The 24,190-nt window shown below is 40.5% G+C and overlaps 1 protein-coding gene across 1 annotated transcript in view; it reads left to right on the top strand.

Annotated features, from left to right (window-relative positions):
• Positions 1-3,900: 3,900 nt before the first annotated feature.
• The window catches only part of GOPC (golgi associated PDZ and coiled-coil motif containing), a gene marked incomplete in the record, with an annotated part of 978,680 nt that continues 958,390 nt past the window's right edge, over positions 3,901-24,190 (top strand). Inside the window, 1 exon segment of the mRNA XM_044074291.1 lies at positions 3,901-4,388. Within this exon segment, the coding sequence (XP_043930226.1) occupies positions 4,116-4,388 (273 nt within the window).

The following is a 24,190-nucleotide window of genomic DNA, read 5'->3' as shown; positions in this document are numbered from 1 at the left end:
CATGCCCAGAGCCCTTGGTCAACATTATACTGTTTACATACTCTTTCAAATACATGAATAAAACTATCAAAATTATCATTCTCTGTAAACTGTGGAAGAAATTTACTGACCTTTATTGCTTCTGGGGTTCAGTTATTCCCCATTACTTCCATGATCCTGGTGAACAGTCAGCTTCTCCATCTCATGTTGACGCTGCTTCTCATTTTCTTCTGCCTGCAACTGCTGCAGTCTCTGTGCTGATTCTTGTTCCCAATGTCTGGTCTCCAGTTCAAGTCACTCTAACTCCAGATTGATTTTTAAGTCCCTGAGGAAAAGGTGAACTGTCCTCTTTCTGAGGGCCATCACCAAACTGGGAAACTGGTTGTCCTCCTGGTTGCTGGACTGCGCTGTGATTAAGGCTGAAATAATTTCTTTAGTCAGGTTGGCATACACCAGTCCTTTGGCTTCATACATCTTGGCCAACTGGTTCTTTGTCAGCTTGCCATAATCCTCTGCTGATATCTTTGCCAATTTTCCCTGACTAAACTAAGCTAACAAAAAATAAATAAAAGTTGTTGTGAAAAAGAAACTCTAATTGTTTGCCTTGTGGCTACTTGGGAGTACACCCACCTTAAGTGACAACTGCCTACAGGCTACAGAAGTTCAATTAATATCTCACCACTGCTCACCAATATGTGACGTCCCCTGTCAGGGCCAGTAACCAAGGAGCCTGAATCCTCACCACTGACACTGCAGAGGGACATTCACTTGGAACAAAAATGGATACACCAAGTATTTACAGATGCAGCTCTCTGCATCAAGCACAATTTCCATTAAGAGCACACAGGGAACACAACACACTCAGCCTGGCATCTGGATTTCTCTCTCTGTCTCTCTCCAGGACCCAATAAGGCTCCCCACTGGCATAGCTGCAGAGTTAATTCCTCAGCCGAGTGTCCAAGCCAAGTCCTTCACCACTCTCTCTGTGTAACCATGTAACCAGTGCTTTGTGTCCCTGCTGCAAGTAGCTGACACAGACACATATACACACACTCTTTCACACACACACACACACACACACACACACACACACGCGCGCGCACACACCCCTGGGAAAGTGGGAAAGGCTGGCACAGGTTAATTAACTATGCCCCCTTCTGCCCAGACTATAAGGTAGTTACTGCCACCAGACACTCCCAAGCCAGCTACTCCAAGGCTCTTACAAGGGTACCCAATTATACTGACTGAAATTAATATTAATACCGGTGGTAGTTTGACCAATGCAGTAAGGCTTTCAGGAGTGGCCACAGAGTCACCAAACAGATATGAGCACTCTCGATGGTTAAAATATTCTCTAAAGCACCAGCCACAATGAAAAGTTTAAATATATTTAATAATGAATAATAAAAGAACATGAAAATGCTAAAGATCTATTTACAATAAACACCTGAGTTTCAATCACAGGAAATATTAAAATAACACAGATGAATAAATTCACACAAATTAATAAAAACAGTATTAACTAATCTCACTATATTTTCCTGACTGATATCGAGAGTTACTATTCCCTAGTTAAGTTACTTACTACAGCAAGGGAAGATGAAGTAGCTGAGAAATTCTTCAATGTCAAGCTTTCAAAGCAGAGTGCCCTGAGACTTCAGTCTCACCTAGTATTAAATATTATTTTAATGATGAATTCCAGAATGACATCACATACATCTGGTCATCTGACTCCTAGTTCCCATGCAACCCTCCATTGCTAGAAACTGCCAGGATTTAGCACCCAATAACACACACACACAGAGCCTTACTAAGATCTGCTCAGCTCCTGGAAGTCATAAAACCATAAAACACCTCCACTCTTCCTACAGGAGCTAATAAACCATACTTCTTACAGACATTGCCTCTCTGGCTTCATTTAAAACCGTGAGATAACATCTTTATGGCCTGGGCACAGTGATTTAATTTCTTACTATTTCTCAGAGTTAGCTTGAGCTGAGCTTAACCTCTTTTCTTCCAGTATCCTTTATTATAACATATATATTTAAACAGATACAATACAGAACAGTCGGACATACATGTATATTTCTTTTCTGTCCAGCAGGGCACACTGCTGATACATTTTTAACACAAGCAAATTTACAAATACATTTTTAAACACAAGCATCTGTACAAATCAGTTTACAAAATTCCAGCTAGCTGTGCTGGCATATTTAACACATCCACTGTCCTACTTCTCCTGGCATAGCTGGCAATACCTCACATTGTCACACTCTGCAAAAAAAAAAAAAAAAAAAAAAAAAAAAGAAATTTAAAGGAGAAGAGCAATGTTTAAGATTCTCTCTTCTCGATTTTCAGTCTTTTTTTTGGCATGTCGGCACTTGCGATTGAGTGCCAACATTTCAATAAGGAATCTTACAAAAAGTCAGTAAACCCAATCATCAAGAGTTTCACACTTTTTATTGCCCCAAAATGCATGTTGATGCAAAATGTGTTCTATTGATGTTTTAAGTGATTTACAATAATATTTAAAATGTGTTTCTAAGTTTTTTAAGCCTTTATTCTGCTCTTACTTTTTTGACTTTGCCCAGAATTCTTCAGCAAAGAAGTTGAGAGTTATACTATATGGTGTTTTATCAGTACTTATAAAACTCTCTGAAAGAGAAAACAATCCCTGAAGATCAGAAGCATCAGCTTTTCTTAAAATCCAAGGTAAACCCTGAGATCGGTCACTCTGGATTCTGAACGCTGACCTCTAGTGCTTACCTTGCTCATGTTTATTCAGTGATTATCAGCTTTATCCTATCAAGGTCATATCACAACCTCTGTTTTGGTTAAAGAGCATAATCAGAAATACAAAATTTCTCTTTTTTCCCCAACCAGCAGCAGCTTTTGTGCCCCCCCCACCCCACCGCACACACGGTCAAGGTTGATTAAATGACCCCCCTGTAGCTACGGGTATTGCAGGTGCTCAAAGGTGGCTATGATGTTAGTTTAGTGGACAGAATGTCCATTAGCAGGATTTTATTAAGCCAAGGGCACTACAGGGATGATAAAATATTTAATAAAACTGTGAAGCCTGTGACTCTGACCAAATATTGTTTATAACCAGAGGTTTTAAAGGTGATATAAGTAAAAGCTGTTATTACCCACCTGGTGTATTAAGCATGCAAGCCTAAAGTCCTAGCTTCTGTTGGTTTGATGGACATGTTACAAAATATCAAAAGAAGGTAACTCTCTGTAGTGAGGGGGCAGGACCAGGGGGCCTCCAGCAACCGCAGGGTTCGTTGGTGCCTAAAGCTGGCTATGAATTTTTGAATAGTGTTATAGGTTGGATTGCTTTCTCAGCACGTCATGTTAATATTTACTCGCCTCGCACAAATTTGCATGCCATCTTCACAAAGATAGAACATATACGTGAGGGTATACCATCACATTACTTTATCTAATCTTGGTGAAAAAAATCGTTTGATTTGTTTAAAATTTGTTAACCACATTATCAATTATGGATCTACTACCAATGTATGCATTACTGCATAATATTACTAAAGAAAAGGCTAATTGTTGTCATTTATTATGATTTATAACGACACACTAACAAGGTAGGGTGGTGAGGGTGGCACCATCTCAGTGCTGACAGTATAGCATTTCACTTCTTAGATCGGGTAACTACTTCTGAATCTTAAGAATGTGGTATACTGTTTAGTTATTACGACTAATACCTACAATGACACGTTGCATTTATCTTAGACACCGTTGTTACAAGTAACTAAAGAAAAGAACATTCCCCTTTTAACATCCCAACCAACACTAAATACACGGATTGAAGTGATCTTATCAAAGCAACTAGCAATAATTAAATACTTTTCATAGATTGTGCCAATAGCCACTACCCGTCCTTCACTTCAATGTCTGTTGTGGCAGGGAGAAGCAGTGGATATCCGATGTGAATGGTCTGCGGGATTTCCTGGTGGCAGCTGACGGAAGCTGCTGCTACGGGATAGTACAGTACCACATAGCACAGACGAGTGGCGGTGGACAAGAGAATTATCCCTTATGAAATTTCAGTAAATATTGACGACTTTCCATAGTCACTGAGTTTATGATATAACTTTACGTTTCTGATCACTGTTGCAATGTCTGCAGCAGCTGCCACTAGCGGTTCATCCTCAGGAGGGATGCCCAGTTCTGGCCCAGTGGGAGGTATGTCAATGTTCCGCTGGTTGGAGGTCCTGGAAAAGGAGTTCGACAAGGCATTTGTAGATGTAGACTTACTGCTGGGAGAAATCGACCCAGACCAGGCCGATATCACTTATGAGGGTCGTCAGAAAATGACTAGCTTAAGCTCCTGCTTTGCTCAGCTATGTCATAAAGCTCAGACAGTGTTTCAGATGAACCACAAACTGGAGGTGAGGGAATAGTATACAAATAATACAGCTGTTGGAGTGTTTTTTTTTTTATCTTATTTATTTGTATTATTTACCACAGCTGTTTCACACGCGTCTGCTATGTACACTGAGCTATGTCAGAAGTAGAAAAGAACAGGAACTGAAAATGTAATTATAGTAGCTGACCTGTGAACAGCATTCTAACCCTGAGCGATTTTTTGTAAATGTGCAGTGTACGATGTTTGAGGATAATATGGAATGAAAATAAAACATTGTGGTGTCTTAGGACCTTGTTGGCGACTTAAATGTTTAATTTGGAAGGATGGACTCCTGATTTGAGGAAGGGGAGGGGATTCACTGTATTTTGATCTGCTTGGCAACTGTATTTTTTGTTCCGGTTATCCTGATCAAAATGGGAAAAAATAGTCTATATATTCAGGTGCTGGCATGCAAGTTTAAGATTAGTTGAAATCAGTTTCAGTTTTCAGTCACACTACCTGTCTGCTGTATTTTGTGTCATACTTCTGTGTCAGTTGTGTTTACCGTTTGAGGATTTTGCATTGAAAACTGAGCTTCCTTGTTGTCAAGGTCCACATACTTCACTGTTGTCTTTTGTGAGACAGTTCTATAGAGCATGCGAACTACACTTAATCAGCTTTTAGATTTGAAGCTGCAGTGTTACAGAGTATGTTACAAATTTTTGCTTACCAACAGATTAGCCCTTGAGCACTACTTAGTATTTTGAACATGATGCCTGGGTGGTTTTAGACTGATAATCTTTACTAACTCATGGGGGGAAAAGAATCTTGTTGAATATTGTTTGCTTCTGTTGCTTTTATTATCTTTTTAATCTTTGTATTATCTGTCCTGGCAGTATTCTATGCTTTGATATCAAAATAGGTGCTTTGCAAGGTTGTTGCAAATTTTGATAGCTCACCCAGGGTGTTGAAAGGGCACACTGAGACAAAAAAGTGCATCATTTGTTTTGTGTGTGCAAGTCCTTTGTTTTTACTTGTTTGGGTTGACGCTATAGTACGTTAAGCACAGATGAGTCTGTGCCTGTGTGCTAAACATAAGGTTCAGATTAACTTTAAGAGCACACATACATTGGATGACATGGATGTGTCATGGGCACATTCATGTTAAGGATCCAGAAAGAGGTTTCATGAGCACTTGCCTATATGGTACAGCATAGAAGATGACATTGTAAGAAACAAGATTCTTGTTTTGAGTTGTAGGAAATAAGTTTGGGTTGTTACATTTTTCTTTATATTTTGCTTATGCTAATTGTCAAGATTAATTACCTCATTCAGTAGGAAAAGGTAGTACACACCTCTAAAAAGTCAATCTTCTTCTTCTTTTGGCTGCTACCGTCAGGGGTCACCACAGCAGATCAACTGTTTCCATTTCTTCCTGTCTTCTGCATCTTGCTCTGTCACACCAACCACCTGCATGTCCTCTCTTACCACATCCATAAACCTTATCTTAGGCCTTCCTCTTTTCCTGTTACCTGGCAGCTTCAACCTTAGCATCTTTTTCCCAATGTACTCTGCATCCCTCCTCAGCACATGTCCAAACCAACATAATCTTGCCTCTCTGGCTTTGTCTCCAAACCTTGCAACCTGGGCTGACCCTCTAATATACTTATTCCTAATTCTGTCCATCCTTGTCACACCAAGTGCAAATCTTAACATCTTCAACTCTGCCATGTCAAGCTCTGACTCCTGCCTTTTTGTCAGTGCCACTGTCTCCAACCCATATAACATAGCTGGTCTCACTACCCTCTTGTAGATATTCCTTTTCACTCTTACTGGTACTAGTCTGTCACAAATAACTCCTGACACTCTTCTCCACCCACTCCATCCTGCCTGTACTGTCTTCTTCACCTCTCTCCCACACTCACCATTACTCTGAACTGTTGAACCCAAGTATTTAAACTCGTCAACCTTCGCCACTTCTACTCCCTGTATCATCACCATTCCTCTATCCTCCCTCTCATTCACACACACACATATATTTTGTCTTAGTCCTGCTGACCTTCATTCCTCTTCTCTCGAGCATATCTCCACCTCTCCAGGGTCTCTTCCACCTGTTCCCTACTCTCACTACAGATCACAATGTCATCTGCAAACATCATAGTCCACGGGGACTCCTGTTTGATCTAGTCTGTCAACCTGTCCATCACCATTACTGAAATAATGTTTAAACTTCCCAGGTGAATCACTGTATTTTATACCATTTTCAGTACTGTTTTTCTGTAGTTGTAACTGGAAATGCCCTAAGCATTTACTGCTGTTTCAATGCCAAATACTGAGGTTTTGGATATAATGTCACAATCCAAAAAAAGAACTCGCGCGACAGGCAGGTGCACGGCCAAAATAGATAACTCAAAGTCAAAAAGGCAGCCAGCACCCAGAATGAAAGTATCGATTAACCATTTCATTTATTCATGTGTTCTGACCCAAACAAACAGACCGGTTTCGGCATACAGCCTTCTTCAGTGAAGATGGCTGTATGCCGAAACCGATCTGTTTGTTTGGGTCAGAACACATGAATAAATGGTTAATGGATACATTGGCTGCCTTTTTGACTTTGGATATAATGTGACATTTTCTTTTTTTTTTTTTTTCTTCAAAAGGCAAGGAGCGGTTTAATAGCTTGAAATGTGTTTTTCTTAAATGCTCTTGTGAAGTTTCAGTTCCAGCTTCAATATCTTTGATACTTTCCTTTATTTGAAACCTGGAAGATGCACTGTAGAAACATAGAATTTGTGAGTAGATTAACAGCCACACATCTGATATCCTGCCCAGTGGATAATCTGCAGCTGTTTGTCAAATGATGTCATGTTCATTTTTCTTGTCAGTAGAATTACTTTGTCTAACCCATGTATTTGCGATGTCCACCACAGCTTTTGATTCTACAACTGTATCGAAAGGCCATTCTGTTCGGACAGATTCATCACCCAGAGACTCCCTGTGCTGTGGAACAAAATCCCGGTACATGTGAGGCAGAGCACCTCGCTGGCCTTGTTCAAGAGGAATCTTGACCAATGGATGGGGGATCGCAGATATACCCCAGGGATTACTTCAGTGTCACTGCTTGACAGAGGCACAGCAAAATAATAGGCATAGTTTTATTCAAACTAAAGGGGTGGCGAAAGCCAAATAACTATGGGCTAGGCTTATAAATGCCCTTGGGCAGATAGCCTAGTATGAACCTATAAAAGCTGGCTGCCAAGAGGTGTTTCTTCACACCACCTTTTCTTGGTCTTACGATCTGTATGCTGTTATTGCATAGTTCTTTTTGTGAAAGATTTATTTATTCCAGTTTGATGACCGGGGAGGTCCACTGGGCTCAGGGAGCCCGTTTTCAGTGGAGGCTCAGGGAGAAAAGCTCCGCAATACATAGTTTAGTTACAAGAATTATTACAAAGAATACTTGCTTTACAAACTTTAAAAACAGGTAGAATTCAGAAGAAGAAAACAGTTACAATTTCATTTAGGCAAGAAAGGCAGGCACACAGCATCATGGCTACATATTACAGATTTGTAATTTATAATATCCACACTTGAGTGTAAGGTTAGTTTGATGTGAAAGTTAGCCAGTAGTATAAGTGGAGGAGAGCTTATGGGGTATGGGGGGAAGAGTACAGTAGCATTTCCTGTTTGAATAAAGATAGGAATGTAGTTGAGTTTTAAAGTTTTCAAAGTTGCCACAGGAGAAGAAGGGAGATAATTCCATTTTTTAGCTAAGGAGAAGGATAGCAGAAGCTGACCAGCAGGACGATTGGCTTTGTGGATGGAGATTCGGTTTTGGTGGGTAGATCTAAGGGTTCTGTGGGGTGTATATGGTAGTAGAATATTGGTTAGTGCAGGGCACTTGGTAGGTTGGAACAATAATCTGTGGTCTGTGGTGATTTGGAGATAATCTAGATGGTTGAGGAGTTCAAGCCAATTTAATGAATGAAGGGAAGAACAATGAAGGGAGGAGGATTTGGCTTTGGTTGCAGATTTGGAGATTTTATTGTAACAGATTTCCAGTTTGGAGGAGAGAGTGGCGGATAAGTTAGTAAGTAGAGGAGCACCGTACAGTAGAGAGGGTAGTAGACAGGTAGTGGCTAGAGTTAGTCTGGTGGAAAGAGAGAGGAAGTGGCTGTTTCTTTAAAGTAAACCAAGTTTTATATGGGTTTTCTTAATGTTTTGATGAATGTGGGTATTGAATTTCAGATGTTCGTCAATGGTAACACCAAGAAGTTTGGCTGAGGGAACAATCTCTTTGGTGGAGTTGTTTTGGCTGATAATTTGGAGTGAGTTTTTATCAATAGGGGAAGTTTTGGAGGGGGAAATAGAAGGATTTTGGATTTGTTGGCATTTAGTGAGAGGTGATTTTGGAGCATCCAATTTTCGGTGGTTGAGAAAGCAGTTTGTGTCACTGATAGGAGCTCAGCTAGGTTAAAAGCGCAGCAAATTAAAGTAGAATCATCTGCATATTGCACAATTCTAGTGTTGGGTATGGCTTTGTGAAAATCGTTAATAAAGATGTTGAATAGCACTGGGCCAAGTATGGATCCTTAGGGTACCCCAGTAGGGGTTGGAAGGAAGGTGGAGGTGCCTTGTCCCCATTTTACAGCCTGAGGCCTGTCTGAAAGATAGCTAGAGAACCAGGAAAGGGTCTTGTTGGAGAGATTAAGATTAGAAAGATGGTTTAGGAGGTGGGTATGGGAGATGGTATCGAATGCTTTGGATAAATCCAGTAGAACTGTAGATACTATTTTACCAGAGTCATGGGCGAGATTTACAGTGTGTAAGAAGGAGAGAAGGGCAGTGTTAGTACTGTGTCCTGGATGGAAGCCGTGTTGGGTGGGAGTGATTAGCTGGTGTTTGGTTAGGAAAGGCATGAGCTGAAGGTGGATGCATTTTTCAAGAAGTTTAGAGATTGGGAAGAGGATAGCTATGGGTCAGAAATCTGAGACACTATTGTTTTTGCCACCCTTATGAAGAGGTAGAATAAAGGCAGCATGCCGTAATTTGGGTACATAAGATTCCAACAAGGATCTATTGGTCAGAATACTGATTGGAAGGGCAATACCTTCAGTGGCTATTTTTAGGAAGGAGGATGGGATGTTGTCGGGGGCATTGGAGAATGGCTTTAGTTTTGAGAGTAATTTCTTTATATGGTAGGTTGAGACGGGTTTAAGATCGAAAGTAGGAGGAGGGGGAGTTGGGGGTGAGGAAGATTGAGTGGGTTGAGGAGAAGGGTTATTGCTGGTAAAGGTCTTGGTCACTTCAGCAATAGAGCTGGTGAAAAAGGAATTGAATAGAGAGGCAATTTCATGGTCAGATTTGCTGGTGTCAGGACAGGAGTTGATTTTAGTGCCTGGGTTAAGAAGGGAATTAATTGAGTTCCATAATTGTTTGGGGTTTTTTGGATGATTTACTTGTAGTTTTATGTAGTAAGACTTTTTGCCTCTAATGACTTGTTTTTTGTTGAGATTGCGTAGTTGCTTGTTTTAAGTAGGATTTCAGGCTGTTTATGTTGGAGGTATGTTTTCCAGGTTTTATCTCTTTGTAGCATAATTTTTTTGGTGTCTTTGGTTAGCCAAGGGGCGGTCTTAGTTTTTACTCTTTTTGTTCTTATTGGAGCTAGGAAGTTGAGGACATTTAAGAAAGTTGAGTTGAAAAATTCAACAGCTTTGTCTAATGGAAGGGTTTTTAGGGGGCTCCAGTTAGTTTGTTTAAGGGAGTCAGAAAAAGTAGTAGGATTAAAGTTTGAGAGGTTATGTGTATGAATGTACTGGTGGGAGTGTGGAGAAGTGAGGGTAGCTCGATGGGTGAAGGCTGGGAAGTGGTCTCCTAGTGGGTCAAGTATAACGCCGGATTTAGTTGGGTGTAGTTAAATAGGTTGATTGATATGGTGGGATTAGGGTTGTTGATTATGTTCCAATCAATATTGGAAGATAATGTTCTAAACTTCATTTATTGTGTTGAGGTATATAAATGTTCTATCATGGTCTTTGCCTTCTTTTCAGTGTATCCTCTTGTTAACAGGGTGCTTATCACACTTTTGCAGATTATAAGACTATGAGAAACTATTAATCTTTTCATCTGTAACACAAGTATACCATTGGTAAGCGTTAGTGTATAGTTTACATTTTTGTTTCAATACGCGGCGGTGGTGCTGCGGTAGCATTGTTGCCTCACAGTAAGACGCTGTCCTGTTCGATTCTCAGCTAGAGTGTCTTCTGCATGTAGACATGCGTGAATGGGCGTACTTTCGTTGAAGGTTGTGCATCAGGGCTGGTAACTCTGCACGTAAAAACCAACTACCAATCATTAGCGGACCGGAGTTCCGCTGTGGCGAGCCCTAACCGGGAAAAAGCCGAAAGACATGACGACTGACTGGGTAACTCCTCACACTGGCTAATTAGTACAGTATATTGTCCCTCCTGACAGCTGAGGACTGAGGGGGGAGATGAGCTCTCTCAGTTCTTCTGAGATACAAGATACTAAATATTGTTTCTAGGTCTGTGGGATGACTAAGACATTGGAAGTGCAAACATAAAAAAAAAAAATGAACAAGCACAGGAATCTGTCTAGTTCCAACCTCACCACCACGAGTGTTGAGGAAAAAAATAAAAAAAAAAAAAACAGAAACTAGTGGTCTTAAAACTTCTTTGGTTAGCTCAGTCACAGTAATTTTCAAAAATCATGAAATCCAGGTAGTGTTCTAAACCAAGAAACCTTTATTTGTTGACACACAAGCAATCCTCAGTAACAAAAAATCAGAAATACTTTAACAATGTTAAGCATATCATCTTTTATTTATTTTACATTTGGTGGCCGGGATAGTCCAACTGGATACATGTCCATTTTCAGCGGAGGCCTGGGGAGAAAAGCTCCAAACTTACAAACAGATAAAGACAAGTAAGTTACAGCATATGCACAAACATATTGTATTAACATACAAGTTACAGTCTCACATCTCAAGCCTATGAAGAATACACATTATATTCAGAAATATATAAAAATATGTTACAGTTTCTCTTATCAAACCTATAGGTGCAACTATATATAGAGTATCTGCAGAGATGTACAGTTTCTCTTTTCAAACCTTTTAGTGTAAGAGGTAAGTCGCTGTGAATAAAAAAAATTGCAGGGATATGGAAGTAGATTAGGCTTTAGTCAGGGTTAGAGCAAGGACATAACCATTCCAGTGAGTTTTAAAGTACTAGGTTAGATTTTTTTTTAACTGATTAAGGGAGGGGTTCAGAGTAAGGTCAGATGGGAGCAAATTCCAGGTTTTGCCTACTGAAGCTTTAACAGATTGAATCAAATGTTTTGTAGTGGAACAAAGTAGTCTAGTGTTTTTGTAGAGATGGATAATGTTTTTAAGGGAGGGCATTTTTTCTGGATGGTTAATAACCTTGAATGCTACAGTAAGTTGATTGTATTAAATTAGACTGGGGAGTTCTAGCCACCCAAAGAGGTTTAGGTTTTGACAATGGTGTGTCCTGTAGTTAGTTCCTGTGGCAAACCTGGTAATTTGATTGTAGCAGCTAGAGAGTTTGCTGAGATCTGTTTTGTTCAAGTTAGTGAATATTAGCGAGGCATAGAGTAGAGTTGAAAGCAGACCGGTACGGGCACTGGCAGCCCTAGATAGAGGGATGAGAAAAGGTTTGTTTTTGTATTGGGAGCCAAGTTTTTTATTAATGGTTTTAATAGTTTGGTTTATGTGCATATCATATTTGAGGTTGTTGTCTATTATAACACCCAGGAGTTTTGTATACATATCTGGTGAGATTATGGTCCCATTGTTAGATGTTATAGAAAACAAAGGTTGAGAGGATTTGCGAGTAGGGGAGAAGGGCAATAGCTTTGTTTTATTAGGGTTTAATATCATATGTTGATTAGAGATCCAGTTTTCCACTGTATTAAAGGTTTTCTGGGTTAAACTAAGGAGATCTGTAGGGGTATAGGCTGAGCAAATCGGGGTGGAATCATCAGCATATTGTATACAGGTTGCATCTGGGATTACAGTGTGGAGGTCATTGATAAAGAGGGAGAAAAGAAGGGGACCTAATATGGAGCCTTGAGGGACACCAAGGGTAACTAGGAGAAGGGTGGAGAGTTTGTCCTGCCAAAGGACAGCCTGCTGTCTTTCACTAAGATAAGATTGAAACCATTGTATGGCATGGCTGTTTAGAGATATTTTCTTTAGGGTAAGTAAGAGTAGCTGGTGGTTAACCATGTTGATGGCCTTGGAAAGATTGCAAAACAGGGCAGAAGATAGTGTTGTTGTTGTTACGGCTGGAATTTATGACATTAGAAAAGGAGAGGAGGGCTGTGGTGGTACTGCGCTGTGGTCTAAATCCATGCTGGGAGTTGGCCAGAAGATTATGTTGAATAAGGAAGTGTAAGAGTTGTTTATGGATACACTTTTCCATAATTTTAGCCAGAGAGGAAAGGATAACTATTGGTCTATAGTTTCTCAGCTCAGTGGAGCTGCCTCCTTTGTGGAGTGGTATGACGTGATATTTTCCAGATAGAGGGGATAGAGGCTTCAGTTATGGTTCGGTTTATCAAAATAGAGACAGGGTATGCTATAACATCAGCAGCTTTTTGCAGGTAGTCTGCAGGGAGGAGATCAGCTGAAAGGGTGGTTGGTTTGAGTTTTTTAATTTTGGAAGCTAAAGGAGAGAATGTCCACTGGGTTTAGCGGTATCAGCATTAGGACAAGTGGGTTTAAGTTTGCTAGCAAGGGCCTGGATGGTTTCTGTAAAGAAATTGTTGAAGGTGTTGGCAATGGACTCTGGCAATATTTGGGTTGGGGCTGAGGGGGTTGGAGTTGTGGATTGCCCTGGGTGGAGAAGTTTAATACCTGCCCAGAACTTCTGTGGCTTGTTGTGGTGTTTCTGCTGTAGATGGCAGAAATATTTTTTTTTGTCTAGTAATATGGATTTTTTGTATCATTTCTACATTGTTGAAATTTGAGTTGATCTCGTGGGGCTTTAGAGGAGTGCCAGGTGTTCCAGGCATTATTTCTTTGGATGATCTTTAGTGGGTCAGGGGACAACTTTTGTTTGAATTCTAATAGAGTGTGCAGGTGCATGGTTGTCAAGGATGGCCAGGAATGTGTTATTAAAGTGTGTTACTGCCTCATCTAGTGGTAGTTGTTTTAGAATCGACCAATTGCATAATTGTACATTCTTCTAAGAATTTATTAAGGTTGAAGTTTTTGTTATTTCTTATTGTTTTATAGGTGGGTAGATGTGGACATTCAACTTTGTGCCAATTAGTGTATGTTAAGAAATGATTACTTGGATCTTCAGGGAGAATACCTGATTTGTACATGTGGTGGGGGCTATTAATTCGTATCCAGTCTAGGATTTTTTCTTTATTGTTAGACTTGCTGATCCTAGTAGGGGAGGTTATAATTTGTGTAAAACCATGTAGGTTTATGTGGAATGTTGCGGTCTCTGTAGTGCAAGTATTCCAGTCTATATTGAGGTCCCCTAGAACAATGGTCTCTTGGGGGTGGGCATTGGATAGCCAGTATAGGATGTCTTCTAGGGTCCCTGAGTTATTACCTGGGGGAATGTAGGCACATACTATGTTTATACTTAGAAGTAGGTGTGGAAAGTATACATATTGTTTAATTTTAAACCAGCCTATTCATGGCAAACATAAACAGGGCTGTAAAAGTGCATTTTAGAACAGCAAATATTCACCCCCACACACTACTACTGATTAGATCAAACTAAACCCTTGTTAAGGAAAACACTACCTGTCTGCTTGCAGCCCACATTTCCAGATCAGGTATTAAGACGAGCATAACATATATGTAAAATGATATACATAAAAAGATTTTTAACTAAAATCGCTTTTGGCTAACTAATGCAATAAAGCCTTCATAAGGTTTGTGACAAGGACTAAAAATTAAGAAAAAAACATAGCTATTTAACCATAAACATGATCAAAACTAAAACACTAAATATAAAAATAGATCTGTCCTAATAATTTCTAGTAAATATATATCCACTTGTATTACTGTGCATAAAAAACTAAGTTATTAACAGTTCAAAAAATATCTGTGCTTTGGAAAAAAAACAAAAACTGTCATGACAGTTTTAATGTTTACAGCCCCGAAAACCTGTTTATACAATGAAAACTAGTAGAAAAAACGCACAGAAATACAGAAAACAGTGGATGAAGTAAACTAGTAATGTATAATAGTGTGGAGGCATGTGCATGAGTGTCCATCAGTGTGGTAAATAGCCTAGCACCTACCTATGAACCTAGCTTCCCGAGGGCATTTATAAGCCTAGCCAAAATGTGTCGGCTTTCGCTGCCCCATTGATTAATTAACTGATCCTCTGTCAAGCAGAGCCAATGAAGTGATCCCAGCGGTGTATTTTCTGTTACCCATCCACTCATCAAGGTTTCTCTTGAAGAGGGTTAGTGAGGGGTTCTGCCTGATGTAATTTGGAATTTTGTTCCAAAGCATGGGGGAGCCTCTGTGACAGGAATCTATCCTTCCAGCATGTTCTATTTATTGTTGTGGCGAGGTTTAGCTCACTAGAGTGCGTAGCACGCAGTGACTTGGATTTCTTTAGGTGGAGCATGTCCATCAATTCTGAGTTAGACATGGCTTTGTATGTCAGGCAGAGATCACCTCTGAGTAAGCGATATGCCACTGAGTACAGCCAGAGGTTTTTTAGTCGGGCTGCATAGGACATATGTTTGAGACCAGTAATCCTCTTGGTGAGGTACTTTTGTGGTCTTTCCAGCTGTTGGAAGTGTCTTGTGAGGTACATCCCAAATGGGGCATTGTACTCTATGATGGGTCTAATGAGTGACGAGTAGAGGGGCACTATAACCTCTTTATTTCTAGATGCGAACCATTTCGTAATTAGATGGGCCACATAGAAGGATTTCCTAACTACTTTGGCAATATGATTGCCAAAGGAGAGATTACTATCTACCTGGGTCCCCAGATCTCTTATTACCTCTTGTGTATTAAGAGGGCTGCCACCTATGTGGTAATTCGTGATTGTTTCGTTTTTCCCAAATGGGATGACTATACATTTTTTGGCATTTAGGTTGAGGCCATGACTTTGACACCAGGTGTCCATCTCAGTAAGGCCCTTTTGGAGGATGTCTGTGTCAGCTGGAGAGTCAGTCATGGCTCCCAGTTTGCAGTCATCGGCAAACTTGGTTAGCCATAGTCCTCCTGTGTTTGCCTGTACTTCTGAGAAATATATGCCGAACAGTAGGGGTCCCAGGACTGAGCCTTGCAGGACACCACTTGTGACTGGTTTAGAGTCGGACCTGGAGTCCGCTGTTCTTACCGTGTGAGTTCTGTCTGTAAGCCAGTTGGCAACCCATCTCGTGACGTAGGGGTTTGTGTTCAAGCTGGTGAGTTTTTCTGTAATACCTGAGTAGGGAATGGTGTCAAAAGCCTTGGCGAGGTCAAGGTAGGCTGTGTGAACCACCTTCCCTTGTCTATGGCCTTGGTGACTGTCTTGAGGAAGTCAACCAGGTTTAGTAGGCATGATCTGCCCTTAACAAAGCCGAACTGGGTTGGGTCAAGTGTTTGGAGGTTCCCAATGCCTTTGTTAATGAGTTCCATGATGATGCGCTCCATAGCCTTGCAGACCAGGCTAGTCAGGCTTATGGGGCGATAGTTACCAGGGTCAGTTGTGGCCCCTCCTTTGTGGAGAGGAATAACCATTGCTGTGTGCCATTCTATGGGCACGTAGCCTGTGGAGAGGCTGAGGATGAACAGTGTGTTTAGGTGGAGGGTTTAGTTCGTTCTGTAGTTCGTGCAAGACGCAGCCTGGGACACCATCTGGTCCCATTGATGCTGTGTTTTTGGCTTTTGAAAGGGCTGTTTTCACCTGTGCATCTGTGATTTTTGGGACATTACACTTTTCCGGTATTGTTGTGAGCCCTTTTCGAGGTGAGAGGGGGGTGAAGTCTGCACTGAATCTATCTGCCAGGATGTTGGCAATATCAGTAGGTTCAGTATATGTTGTGCTATTTTGCACTAGTTCAGTGAATATCTGCGTGTTGCCACTTTGATTCTTAACATAGCTAAAGAAGGCTTTGTGATTATCTTTTGAATCCTTGGCTGTTTTTCTTTCAAAGTTAGCCTTGGATGATTTCATTAGGGACCTCAGTTTCTTACTGATAATGACCAGGGATGTCTTTCCTTCATGGTATTTGCTTTTTTTTCTGAACTAGTTTCCTCCTTCTATTGTATAGCCTCTTTATTGCAGGGGTCCACCAAACTGGTTTCTTTCTCTTAGAGGAGTGAGTCTTGGTATTGCTAGGGATGGCACGATCCATGCATCCTTGTAGGTGCATTTGTAAAGGTTTTTGCATCTTGGGCAGCGTTGTCATGTAGCATGGGGGCTGTGAAACTTACCACCTCTGTCTTAAGTAAGGTGAAGTTTGCTTTAGAAAAGTTTTTTACTGTGGTTTCCTTAGTTGGGGGTGGTGGTGGGGTGTGGACATCCAGAGTGATTCATTTATGGTCTGATCTAACCAGTGACGGGTTGACTTCCGGTGTGGAACACCTGTCGCCCATGTTGGTGATGACCAGGTCCAGTATGTTTTCACCTCTAGTTTACCAGCTGATCCAGGGTGTTTGAGTTGATGAATTCCGGGAATTCCAGGAAGCGCTGGGCCTGGGAATTTGTACTGGAGTAGTTTTCCCAGTGAATGGTAGGGTAATTGAAATCTCCCAATATCACGGTGTTTGGTAGGACCTTCATGTTTTTCAGTGTCTCTAGAAAGGTGAAGTGGTCCTGGGTCATGGAGGGTGATGCGTAGCAGGCCACAATTTGCATTACAGATTTGCCCGATGTTAGTTGCACATGGAAGAACTCAGAGGTATCAGGCTGTGCCACTAACCTGGAGGTGTAGGTATCCTTGATGAATATGGATACACCGCCTCCTTTTGTGTTTCGGTCCGTGTTCTGTGGCCGAAACATGTGGTATGAGTTGTAGCCCGGTAGTGCTGGGCTGCTCTCTGGAGCCTTGAACCAGGTTTCAGGTTCTGCACAGATGTCGACATTCCCCATACTGAGGAGTGCTTCGAGCGTGTGCTTTTTGAGATTTAAACTCCTGGCGTTGAGTAGCATAACCGTCAGTTTTTTGTTAATTGTGCTGTTTATGGAGGTGGGTTTGACTTTTGAGCCTTGACTAAAAAAGGCACTATGGGGGCAGCAAGAGCCTTGGCCAGTATTCGAAAGCCTAGCGGTAACAGGTGCAAGCCATCTCTTGCGAAGCAGTGCGGCTTGTCGAGCATGTTGTCCCAGGCTGACAGGCAATGGATCCCCTTTGAATGACACTAGAAGCTTAGCCAATTGTTGAAATTGATAATTTTTTCTTTATACTGAGGTATCATTCTTGGTGAGGGCAGGATGCTAGTCATGGTCATACCAGCCTGGGCAACATGATCAGAGAGCTCTTCCATGTAGTCCAGGGAGGTACGTCTCAGGTCATTCACATCAACATGAACAATGACAGAGTCATATTTGTACTTTTTCTGTAGTGACCTGAGTGCTTGTGTTATGTGGCGGATTCTGGCTCCCGACAGGCAGCTAACAGTAACCTTCTGCTTATCCAGCCTAGTGAGTGGGACGTCAGCGTGCCTGACTGTAGAGTCACCTATTACTAGTGTGTTAGGTATGTTATTTTGCCTTAAGGACTGGGATTGTGCGGCACACTGATTTTGTGTTATGTGTTTTCTGGTTTGTGACGGGAAGTGCAGGTTGTTTGGGTGTCTGCTTTGGAGGTCTCTGATGCTTTTGCAGGTTTTTATTTAGAGCCTCAGAGTATGATTTTGTGTATTTGTGTATTTTTTGCCAGTGCTGTTTTAGTAGGTCTGTGTGCCACTAGATTTGTGGTGCAAGTGTTAACCTTCTCCTCTTGACTGTCTGTTCCAGTCCTGGGTGGAGACAGCTTAACTTCCAGTTTGGCTGTATAATTGCATCTCTCGCATATGTTAGTGTTTTGTGGTAGGAGGAGAGGGTTGTCTGTGTACATGAGGCAGTTGTAACATTGCCTCAGGTTACCCAGATTCACCAGCTGGACTGGCGAGTGCACCTGAATTTGCCCTTTGGTCATGGCTGAATAGTAGGGTGAGCTGCTTAGTCGCTTGGTTGGTGAGGGGTGAATAAAGATCCTTGCCCTTCTGAACAATCTGTGTCGGGGTATATTAGTGCTTGCTATTAGGTCTGAGCAACTGCTGGGCTGTAAGATGCTTTTTGAGTGCTTAGGTTGAGAGTTAGACTAGTTTCAAGGGAAAACTGAAGAGGAGACTTAGTGGGGCCTGGAATAATTTAACCGTAGCTAACCGGCACTGCCTGGTGTGCAAAACCGTGCAAACGCAGTTTTTATAGTAGGGAAATGAAAGAGATAGAAATTAGCCCAAAATGGCCAATAAACTACTAACTTCAGGGCTGGAACCACTCCTCCAGGGACAGATAGGTTGCTCAAAGCTCCCCTCCCTCACAGGTGAACAGAGAAACTTCCTTTTATCCAAGTAATGTATGGGTAACTCGGAAACTAGTATCACAGCCCTGAATTTAGCACTAGCCTGAAAACTGGACTATACTAGCTTAGAAAGGAGGGAAACAAAGAATTTTTTTTGTTTTTTTGAAAAGATAAGGCAAAAACAGTAAAAAAAATACACTTATAACAGCTTTAAACGATTACAAACTGTCAGAAAAGGCTATTGCACTTTAGTGTGTAGCCTACAACAGTTAAACAATTTATTTAAACAAAAAACAAGTTTCTAAAAGTGCAGGCAGTCAAATAAATACAATATGTGAAAAAAACCAAGCTTTTAAATCACAATAAACACTGGAAATCTGCGTTTAGGCGGAAAACAGTTAAGTACAGCAAGAAAGTATAGAAAACTGATACTTAATCACTCCAAAGTCTCTCTCCTAAGCTAGAAGGCTTGTATCAGTTTAAGGCTTTCTAGTGCTACCCAATAGGTTAGTTACAGGAAAGATGGGAAACAAGCGCAGCTGTGGTCTTTTAAACCAGGAAGTTGAAAGAGACGGACAAACTATCCAAATGGTCAATAAACTACAATTTCTGGGCCAAGAACCTCTCCTTTCATGGTAGACAGGTTACCTAGTGCTTACCACTCCCAGTGATAAGCTAGAAGGCTCTCCTCCAACACAGAAAGGCTTGGGGGCTCAGAAGCTTACTAACAATCCTGGATATAGCAACTCTGTAACTGGACTAGGCTAGTTGTAGGAAAGGCGGGAAACAGGCACAAGTGCGGCTTTCAAACCAGAAAGTTGAAAGAGATGGAAAAAAACTGTTCAAACAGCCAATAGCTACAATTTCTGGGCCAGGGACCACTCCTCTTGTGGTAGATAGGCCACTCCCACTCCCACTGATAAGCTAGAAGGCTTCCCTCCAACACGGAAAGGCTTGGGGGCTCAGAAGCTTACAAAGAGTCCTAGATACAGCAAATTTGTACCTGGACTAGACTAGTAACAAGAAAGGCAGGAAACAAGCGCAAACACAGTCTTTTAAATCAGAATGTTGAAAGAGATGGAAAAGCTCCCAAACGGCCAATAAACTATAATTTCTGGGCCCAAAGCCACTCCTCCTGTGGTAGATAGGTTACCTAGTGCTTACCACTTCCACTGATAAGCTGGAAGGCTTCTCTCCAACACAGAAGGGCTTGGGGAGCACAGAAGCTTACCAACAGTCCTGGATACTTCTCTCCAACACAGAAGGGCTTGGGGAGCTCAGAAGCTTACCAACAGTCCTGGATACAGCAAATCTGTACCTGGATTATACTAGTTATAGGAAAGGCGGGGACCAAACACCAAACGGTCTTTTAACCAGAAAGTAGAAAGAGATGGAAAAAACTGCCCAAATAGCCAATGAACTACAATTTCAGGGCCAAAACCCACTCTTCCTGTGGTAGATGGGCTACCTAGTGCTTACCACTCCCACTGATAATCTAGAAGGCTTCCCTCCAACACAGAAAGGCTTGGGGGGGCTCAGAAACTTAGCAACAGTCCTGGATACAGCAAGTCTGTATCTGGACTTGACTAGTTACAGGAAAGGCAGGAAACAAGCTTAGAATTTTTTTTTGTTACAGAAAAGCAGCTAAAACAGCAGTAAATACAATTCAAATTGTAGTGCAGGCCAGCATATCCAAGCGTGTAGTAACATTTTGGCAAATACAGTTCAAATAAGTGCAGTTAAATTAACAAATGACTAAAAAACAAGTGCAGAAGGCAGTAAATTAGAAGGCTACTAACCAGCAGTAATAAGTGCAGAGTATGAGCGACTGAACAGCACACAGAAGAGCAACTAAGACAGTTATAGTAAGAGCAGATGAATAATATATATATATATATATATATATATATATATATATATATATATATATATATATATATTTTTTTTTGGGGGGGGTAGAAGGAACAGAGCAGGATTAAGAGGCTACAGGGGTTGTCCTTCCCAAATACTCTCTTTGTATACAGTAGGAGTGCCTGAAATCAGAATATGATCTCACTGCACTCAGTTGAGTGAGCAAATGAGATGGGCCCAGAAGGAGTATCCAAATACAAATCTACAAGAGGGGTGGGCAGTTTCAAAGCCACCAACATTAATACCAAAACAAGAACAGGGAAGGTGGGTGGGGAACTAACTGTAGAGAGACAGCCACAATTTCGGTTGAGTTAATATTCAGTGAAAAACACCAATAAATAAATTTAAATGCAGTACTAAATGCAAAAGAGCAGATAAAAGTGTACTTAAATTCACTTATACATCCAGCTGATTTCAGGTAGATGCTAGCCGGCCAAAGCTCTGATATTAAGCAGAAATAACTCAAAATGTACCACTTATATAAGGCAAGACAGGATGTCCGTGAACTACCCCCTACTGCTATCAATGGCTACACAGAAATTCTTAAAACTGCTCTGTGGAGAGACAGCCACAACTTCAGTTAAGTTAATATTCAGTGAAAAACACAAATAAATAAATTAAATACAGTACTATATGCAAAAGAGCAGATAAAAGTGTACTTAAATTCACTTATACGTCCAGCTGATGTCAGGGGATTATACCAATACTACATGATAATAGCAGCACGAGGAAATGTGTGTTTTGAATTTACCATTTAAATCTCTGGTGTGATGCAATAAATTTAATCAAAGCAGAACTGAGGTTAAATTAAGTAAATATTTTTATACACATTCTGCACATCATTTTTATTATTATTTAGTGTATTTTTAGTACATAAAAATATTCCACAAAAAAATTCCGTAAAAAACCTTTACAGATTGTGTGGCAGTTTACATAATTTAGTGTATTTTTAGTGCATAAAAATATTCCACAAAAAATTCCGTAAAAATACTTTACGGATTGTGTGGCAGCTTACATAAATTCAACACACTCTTAATAGGTCAATAATAGTTAAGTCCTGGTTTTCTGAATGCATTTAATTTCAACTCCCAGCATAGTTCTTTTTTCTCCAACACATCATCGATGTCTCCTTCAAGCTCATCCATCTCCATACAGTCCTGAATGATGAATTTAAAAGCAGAATGTCTGGGGTGTTCTAATAAGTGTTTGGATAAGGTGTTCCTCTGGCATTTACATCTGATGTCAGAAAGATGACCTGAAACCCTTATTTTCAGTTTATTCATAGTCTTACCCATATAAAATGCAGGGCAGTTATTACACATAGCCCTGTATACAACTTTTTCAGTTTTACAGTTACCACCTGCTGAAGATTTCGCCATCTTTTTAAGATATAGTTTGACTCATTTGAATGCCTCATGAAGTATTCACAGAAACTGCAGTTAGGTGGCCCACAGATTGTAGTGCTGATATTCTCCTGGTTAGTTTTCTTTTTCACATAGCTGTGTATGCTTCTACTCTTTTTAAATACAAAAGTAGAGTGATCTCCTAAAACCCTTACAAGCTGCTGATTGTCAATGAGGATGCCCAGTTCTCCTTAATAATGGCTTTAATTGTATTGAAATCCCAGGTGTAAGTTAGAATGCAACTGTCCTTACTTTTCACTTCTTTTGGGTTAAGGTGTCGTCGTTTCATAATTCTACCAAAAGGCTTATTCCTCATAGGGTCATTGTTAATTTTATAATCTCTAATGGGATCCAAGATCGTAAGTAATATGTTTGATTCATATCCTCTGGTTAAGAAATCATTTTCAAGATCATTCATATTTTTGAGAAAAGGGGCCAAATCTGTGGTAATGCGTGCTAATGTGTAGCCTTGTGATTTTATTACGTTATGCTGAGTTTTTACTGGATGCATACTGTCTCTGTGAAGTAAATAGTTCACTTTTGTTGGTTTCCTGTATAAGATACTAATTAATTTTCCTTTGTCTTTATCAATGCTGGCAGTTATATCAAGGAACTGCACTGATTCTGAGCTGATGGAAGTGGTAAATTACAAGAAGAAGGTGGAGTTCTTAATGTAATGGATAAACTCGGTGAGAGTTCTTACCTTGCCAGACAATGAATACATTGTCAATAAAAGTGAAAGTAGCTGGTATTAAAACTCCAGTATTCACTTTGCAGTACAAATTCCTCCTTCCACTTGCCTAAGGCTACGTTGGCCAGGCTAGGGGCCATAGCCGCACTCATGGCTATCCCCCTCATCTGTTTGTAAGCCTGGCCATTGAACTGAAAGAAAATCCAACTCAACACAAAGTTTATTAGCTTTCCCAAACATTCAGTTTGCCCTTGTGTAGCATTGTTATTTCTGCTGTAAGCCTCTGTAGCTGCTTCAGTACAGTATATGTGTGGTAACACAGTATATAGGGCTTCAACGTCAATAGTTACCAAAATGCTTTGCACATTCACATACACTTCTTTTATCTTTCTTTAAAAATTAAGTGAATCTAAAATAAAAGATGAGCTCTCTTCAGCAAGAGGCTGAAGAATAAAATCTAAGTATATGGCAGTGGCCTCTAATATAGAACCTCCACTTGCAATAACAAGTCTTTAAGGTGGATCTTCCGTATTCTTATGGTGTTTGGGAATCCTGAAAAAAAAACAAGGTAACATAGGATGAGGAATGTTCAAATACTGAAAAAAGTTTTCACTAATAAGTTCTTCATTAAGCATTGTGGTTAGCTTATCTTTCCATTATATATATGCAGTTTTAACCTCCTTAAAGGAATGTTTGGAAGAAAACTCAGGTGTGTTCAATGTTCTCTATTTTCATTGTATAACTGTTGATATCTGTAACAGGTATGTCCCCACCCTTGTCAGCCTTCATAACACGTCTGATTCTATCATTGCTCAAATTCTTAAGTGCTAATAATCTTATCCTTTGAAATATTATAAAACTTACATTTGGTGTTTTTTTTGAGAGCCGTTTTTATGTCAAGCTCACATTTTGTCTTGAAGGCTGCAAGTGTGGGATGCAGTAGTGGGCAAAAAACTACCGGGCCTTGTAATTTTTTCTTTGATAGCTTTATTTTTCTCCATGTTAGTTTTTCTCATTAAATACAAGTTTCAAATTCAACTTCCTCACATACATTTTTTAAATTGATGGTCTGTGTCGGATCGCTACTTCTCTGAGGCATGAATGTAAGTCCTCTGTTAAGCACTTTTTCTTCAAGTGCTGTCAGTGGTTTCTTTGAATGATTCCAGATCCTGGGGGCTAATTACATCTGCAGGCTCATGGCCCTGATAGGTAGAAGTTGTTGTTCCCCAGGTATCTCAACTCTCTTGCCCCTGTCCTCCTAAAGTTGTTCTTGTCACCCCTTCTTGGATTCAGATGGTAGTTCACTTCTGTCTGGAG

This window comes from Protopterus annectens, chromosome 1.part1, assembly GCF_019279795.1.
Source record: "Protopterus annectens isolate FY-2018-M chromosome 1.part1, PAN1.0, whole genome shotgun sequence".
Taxonomy (NCBI): Eukaryota; Metazoa; Chordata; order Ceratodontiformes; family Protopteridae; genus Protopterus; species Protopterus annectens.
Note: the sequence above shows the minus strand (reverse complement) of the source record. Positions and strands in the feature narration are given on the sequence as shown.